The sequence below is a fragment of the Chaetodon trifascialis genome, chromosome 6 (assembly GCF_039877785.1).
Source record: "Chaetodon trifascialis isolate fChaTrf1 chromosome 6, fChaTrf1.hap1, whole genome shotgun sequence".
In the NCBI taxonomy this organism is placed as follows: Eukaryota; Metazoa; Chordata; class Actinopteri; order Chaetodontiformes; family Chaetodontidae; genus Chaetodon; species Chaetodon trifascialis.
In genome coordinates, this window is record NC_092061.1 from 7,632,807 (window position 1) to 7,639,536 (window position 6,730).

The 6,730-nt window shown below is 45.0% G+C and overlaps 1 protein-coding gene across 1 annotated transcript in view; it reads right to left on the reverse strand.

The window, feature by feature from the left end:
- The window catches only part of serinc5 (serine incorporator 5), a 20,678-nt gene extending 14,188 nt beyond the window's left edge, over positions 1-6,490 (reverse strand). The window contains exon 1 of the mRNA XM_070963546.1: positions 6,164-6,490. Coding sequence (XP_070819647.1) covers positions 6,164-6,190 — 27 coding nt within the window. The 5' untranslated portion in view covers positions 6,191-6,490. The remainder of the gene's footprint in view (positions 1-6,163) is intronic.
- Positions 6,491-6,730: the final 240 nt, after the last annotated feature.

Sequence of the window (6,730 nt, forward strand, 5' to 3'; positions counted from 1 at the left end):
CAAACACAAAGACTTCTTTGATGCTTTGATTCCAGATCAAATAAAAGAACACGACCGGTTTATTCCCAATCAGGATGCAGGAGGGCTGTGTTAACATCCATTCATGGATAAATGTAGAAGCGGGAATTAAGCTCATATACTGCACACAATTTACCAATGTGGAGAAGGTTTGACGTTTTGCCTCCAGGATCGCATGAGCATATTTCTGCTTTTATGCATACACAGACTTCCAGCCTTGAATCTAAGTTTTATGCATGTGGGCCCGGGTCTCCATTTGACTACGAACGCCTTAACAGGATAAGCTGTTTCCTTTGTCCCTGCTGCACCCACATGTCTTTCTCAATGGGCAATTAATTAACCACAACAGATTGAAATTAAGCAGGAAATAAACAGGATGATTGAAGTTGCGAGCGTATTTAGATTTCATTAGTTAGGGGGTGTTTCAGCAGCAGGCTGCACACAGTGAGGGGGCCAGCAGCAAACTTCAGCAGAACTGATGGTGGGAGGGGGAGCCAGGAGAGGGGAAGAATGTCTCGGGGAATTCCACCATACGCACATACAAAAAGAGTATCCATGGTAACCAACGCTGACCCTACCCACTTCATGGGTCAGGCATCTACCCCTCCTCCACTGGCCGCCTGCCCCGCCAGCACGGTGACAGGTGGTCTCCGTGTCTGTCGTGTACACCCCGACTTCAATATCAACAGCAACCCCCCACTAGCTTGTCATACTGCTCGAGCCATCGGTCCCAAAGATCATCGTCCCATGCAACAGCAAACACGGCACTTTAGCACTTGTTAGCCGTACCCTGGCCCGGCTTAGGCCAGCCAGGCCTACCAGACTTTAAATAAGCCAAGTCCTCAGTACCCTCCACTGAATCCTCACTACACTGTGACTGTGAGACTCTCAAGAGACAAAGGCCTGTCTCTTTCTCACTCAGGCTGAAGCTCTGTTTCACTCTCTTCATCTCATTTCCTCCATCCTCCCCCACCCTGCTACTTGGAGGCTTATTGTCGGCATCTCTCATCTGTTTTCCTCTTGTTTTCTCTTCTTCACCCTTTCTTTGTTATCTTCAGCTGCCCTTTAACCTAAAGCACTCCCTCCCTCACGCTTGCCAACCTTCCAGCTGTTCTTGGGGTCGGAGGAAAGATGATCGCCTTTACATGGAGAGGATGGACAGGAAACAGCGTTCAGAATACCCTCAGGAAATGAACCCAAATGCCGTTCAAAGTAAAGCAAGAGGTTGCAGAGGCAGTCTTAGTGTGTATGACCTTGTATTGATCAACAAGCACCCTGACCTACAGCTGAATGCTCAATCAACAAATGTGATACAGTTCTTCATGTAAACAATCCAAAGACCACATCTGTAATTGGACTGAGCATCGATGATAATTACCATGGTTTTCCCTCCTCCTCCTTATTATCGTCAACCCTGTAGTGATGAAAAGATTCACGGCATTACACAAACAGGAAATGGCAAGGGTAGCCTAAATCAAACACAAAGGGCTAAACTCTGCAGCACACAGTCGCACAGACACTGCTTGCACAATACAAACAGAGCAATCACAAAAATAGGTCACGCACTATATTACAGGAACCACAGCGAAATCGGAATCAAGAGGGGGTGGACAGATACACAGCCAGTTCTCCTCCAGCAAGACAACCAGCCAAGCTTCCACAGGTGAGGATATCTGATAAAAAACAGATGAAATACCTGGAGAAAAACCTAAACCTAAATGTGAGAGAGAGCCTAGCCAACAGGCAGAACAAACAGCATTTCTCCAGACTTATAATCAATGCTTTATGCCACATACAAACAGAATTCACAACACAACAATTTCCATAACAAGTACCATGGGTACTAAAAGTGGCATCTGTGAGTTTGTGCACCAGGCTTCACAAATGATATGTTCCTGCTGTGGCTGACACAGATTTTCCCCTCCCAGGGTTTGAACAGAGAGAAAAACTCTCATTAGCTGATTTGAGATGTCGGCTTTCATGTTTTTAAGTCGTGAAAAAAAAGAAGAAAAAACCCCACCCCCTTTCCAGTGGGAAAAATATAGCAGCACAGACAGACGTGACTCATATCTGAGATGAGCGCTGTCAAAACAGCTTGACTGGAAGAGTGTGGCATAACTATTTCAGTGGCTGCGTCTGTGGGAGTACAGGTCTGAGGTTGATTCCAACCGTCAGTGTGGAAGTTCATTCATTCATCACACCTCATACATTCATCTTTATCCCCTGTGCTTCTTTACTTAAGGGCACTCCGCATTTCAAGTGTACTCTGTGCAGTAGCTGGCTGCTTTACAACTGCAGGAACTGCCTGTTACTTAGACCTTAATGATAGTGGCCAGTGGACAAAGCTGACCACAATGGATCATGACAGACCAGCGGCTCAGATCAAACTGTAGACACACCCTCTCATCTCAAATTACAACAATGCTGAGTGTTGAACCCAGTGAGAAGAAACCAGCAGTGGGAAAAAAAAGAAAAAACAGGGAAAGGCGAAACAAAAAAACCTTTAAAACAATAAGCTACAAGGCAGAATCTTTCTCACACACAAGTTTGGTTGGCCAGCTCCACACCAAGACCTGCTCTGTTTCCTCCTATATTGTGACTGACAGCTCCACTATTGTCTATATAGCTAGGCAGCTGTATACACACAGCAAAAATGTATCACTGCTCTGTTTCCTATACACAAAGGGAGGTCTTTGCTTCTCTCTTGGCAAATACAGCCCCTAGCTACAACCAACAGAGACAAAGTTAAGTCCGATGGACAGAGAAGAAAAGCAAGCCAAAGAAGAACTGAGGTACAGTGAAGAGATGAAAACAGGGCAGAAATGAAACAATCCCATGCAGACAATGGAGTTAGTCACCAAAATAACCAAAGGAAAGCGAACAAACAAGAACAGGAACACAGTCAAAACACAAGGCAATATCAGATCAACAGGCTGATCCAGCGTCATGCTGTGTTTACCAAGAGGCCTGTTTCACTTCCCAAACTTTGTTGTTTGCTAGTGTAGGTTTCACTTACACAGAATTGCACACGGTATCAGGCAGTTCCACCCAACCTTACTGTAAGTGAACTGATACTAACGGCACCATGCAAAGAGTGGCATTTCACACGGTTACATCAGCACCTTCGACCCCTCCAGAAAAAAATAAATAAATTAGAGACAAGACATGGGAAGATATGAGACAGGAAGGCTGAAGAAGACATTCTCGCTGCCGTGTGTCAGTTCAGAGGGAGACAAAAGAAATGAAAGATCGACAATGATGTCGCTGTGGGAAAACAAACTCCTGCTGCTGCTGACCACAGCAAAATTCCTGAAGAGAAGCTGAAAATAGCCGATATGTCTCACAGGTGGCCAAATCGTATGACTGACCCAGTAATTTATGTTGGAGGGGATTACTACAGATGTTTGGTGGATGTATTCACTAAGGCTGCGGTTTTACAAGTCAAGTCATTTTACAGCTCATCAACACCTGTTTTTTAGGATCACCTGCCCTTCTGCAACATAACAGCCTCTGTGCCGTGACCTTGCCAGCAAACCTTCAAACCACAGTCTAATGGTGACAGCTGGGGATTTCACATAATTTGTGTATATGGGAAATAGCATTAGACTCAGCTGCCATTCTTAAGAACTGCAGAAATGCAACCTTGCACTTATGGAACAGACACACTGGATCCATTGAAGGATGCCAATTCAATGAATCCTATTTATTTTCTATGGAGAGCAGGAGAGCTGGCTCTGTGGTGCATGATGGATACGGCACAGTGTGTTGACAGACCAGTTGCTGTATCTAAATATGCATAACCATGGCTCGTCCTCAACGTTATGCAAATAAGTCTGTCCAGCGCGCTGCACCAGGCTCGCGAAAATCGGATCAGAACTGCCAGACTAGGCGGTGCTGATAAAATATGAATCAAAATTATGTTACTGCTAATTTTCAGAAACATATTTTAGTTTAGCTAAGCTGTTAAATAGGAAAGTTTGCGACCTGGCCGCCTTTTCAGTGGTCTGATGCGTCCAGATGTCCTCACTACTCATTAACCTGCATCAATCATGGAGTGATTATTCAAAATCCCCACCACAGAATTACTGTCATAAATGAGAAACAACTAAAAATACGCTGCCCACCAATCCTCATTTCACCCCACCCTCACACAAGTAGGACAGCCAGAAATGTTCAGTGAGTGAAACAACGTTCAATCCACTGAGGCCAGGGTGTAAGTTCTGTGCTTGATGTCTTACTTGAGGACACTTTATCAGTAAGGATGCTCAGTGAGCAGCAGTCTCTTGTATCCTCTAAGACCTCCTGACTCATGTACCCTGCCAAAGTTGTCTGTGCCATAGCTGTGTTGCTCACAGACACCCACATGGTTCCAGTCCTGTCCCACACTCACAGCCAACGCTCGCAGGGCTCTGGACAAAACTCAACACTGAGCTAAAGCCTAGCCCCATCCCATCACAACATGGCATACATCCCTCATCCCACTGAGAAATTATGAGTGAGCTGCTCCCACACCATGCCTACTCCTCTCTCCTTGCATAGCCCAAACAACGCCCACCCTCCCTTAATTTCCATCCCTGAGCCAAAGAGGAAATTAGCAGACCACACATCAATTCGGGCCACTCCAAACCTCAAGAGGGCCACATAAGTGCACATGCAAAAAATGTTAATTACAAGTATACACACATAAATAGAGATTGCGACAAAACTAAATGGGACGTCTGTGACGAGGATTAACACACCACCGGCACAGCCACACAAAACAGATCTTATTGTTTGCCCTTCATTTTCTCTTAATCCCTCCCTGCATCCATCGCTCCCTCTTTGAAAGGAACAGGAAGTAGAAGCGAGCTCCCCTTAGATGAGGGATGTGTCTGTGTAATTAAATTCCTGACCGGACCAGCTCAGCACTGGTGGCCCTGTGGTCAGAAACAATGTGTGAGCTGAAAAAAGACCCTCAGCTCTGAAGAAAACCCTCTCGAACTTCACAGATAAACCACTATCTGTGTGTCTTTTCAAAGCAATTCTGCAACTTCATATTGCTGAGAGCCCTCAAATAATTCTGATTCTTAACAACTGATCATTTTCTTTATGTACTAATTTGCCAAACGTTTTCCAATCGTCAACCCAAAGAAATTCAGCAAAGAAAACCAGCAAATATTTGCAGTCGGGCAGCTGGACACAGTAAATGTTTGGCGTTTTTGTTTAATCGACTATTTAACTCAATTATCAAAACTGTTGTCAGTTAATTTCCAGTCAAAAGGTTGTTCCAGCTCTTCAAATGTTTATATGGGAGTACAAAATATTGATTATTAGAAATGATTCTGCAACTTTAAACTGACCTCAAATGTCTCAGAAACAAACAAAAAAGTAGGCCAAACCATGTTCTTTCTGGGAGGGGGGGGCACATGTATAATGTAATTCATTTTAAATTGAGCCACTAGCAGTCTGCCTTTTATAAGTAATTCTACAACTTAAAAAAACAAACAAACAAAAAAACTTACTGTACATTTTAGAAAAACAAAAAATACAACCAGAATATTTCTACAAGGGTTTATGTGACTGACCCAAGTGCTGTACTAACTAGCTAAAAGTCGGATTAGCCTGAAGTTTTTGAGCTGGGGAGCAACGTTCTTTAGTGTTTAGAGATAACAAGAAAACAGAGAGGAAGACAGCTTTTATCGCCATCTAGCCAAGCAGACAGGACACGTCTGAGCACTGTCAACCCTCAGCGTTTCCGTCCAACACATCTGCGGAGACATTCACAGATGACTACAGCAGGTACGGAGCGGAGGCTGTGGCTGACGTTTAGCTCGCTGCTTCGTCTCTTTGTCTTCCAACGGCTAAAACGTTACTACAGCGGACTCACCTGAATCATTCCAGTCAGGGGGTTATAATACTTTCATGTTGCTGACGGATGACGGTGGCTGACATGGGCGTCGGGGGTCCAAACGACATTAAAAAAAACCCCGCTGACACGCGTTAGCTGACCGTCAGCGGCTTCAGATATCTGCACAAACTGTAAGTTCAACAAACAGTCGACGGAGCTGAACGCTTCGTGGTGACGGTTCATTGTATCGCTCATAGCCGTTGAACAACAACAACAACAACAGCAAAAACAGCAGTAAGTCGAATTATTGTTCCTCACCTGCGAGATACAACACGGGGTACACATTTTGCGGGTGGACAATAAATAAAATCCGTCTCAGAGTGACGACCTCGCTGCTCTCTCAGTCGCTTTCTTCTTCTTCCACATGAAATCACCACCACACAGGGAGCAACGCGCCTGTCCTCCCCGATCTGCTCCGTCCTCTTTCCCTCCTCCTCCTCCTCCCTGCCTGGCCGCTGCCGCTGCTGTCTCTCCTCCTCCCCCCCCCCCCCCCAGTTCCTCCCTGTCTCTCCTCCCACTGCTCATCACCAAGAGGCCAGACACAAAGCTGTGGTGCCTCCGCCACAGAGCGCGTGTGGAGAGGTCAGGATGAGCCTCATTTGAACAATATACATCTATAACACACGCTGGTTACAGTATCCTCTCAGTACAAAGCAAAGCCACAGATGCTCTAAATGCCCTTATGATTTTATTATTTTCATTTATTTTAGAGATCCTTTGTAAAATCACGGAAAGAGATGCAGGATAAACATGTAATAAAACCTCTGTTGTTTTGCTGTTTTACCACTATTGTTAGGGCAGTTAAAGGTTACATTTTGGCCTTTT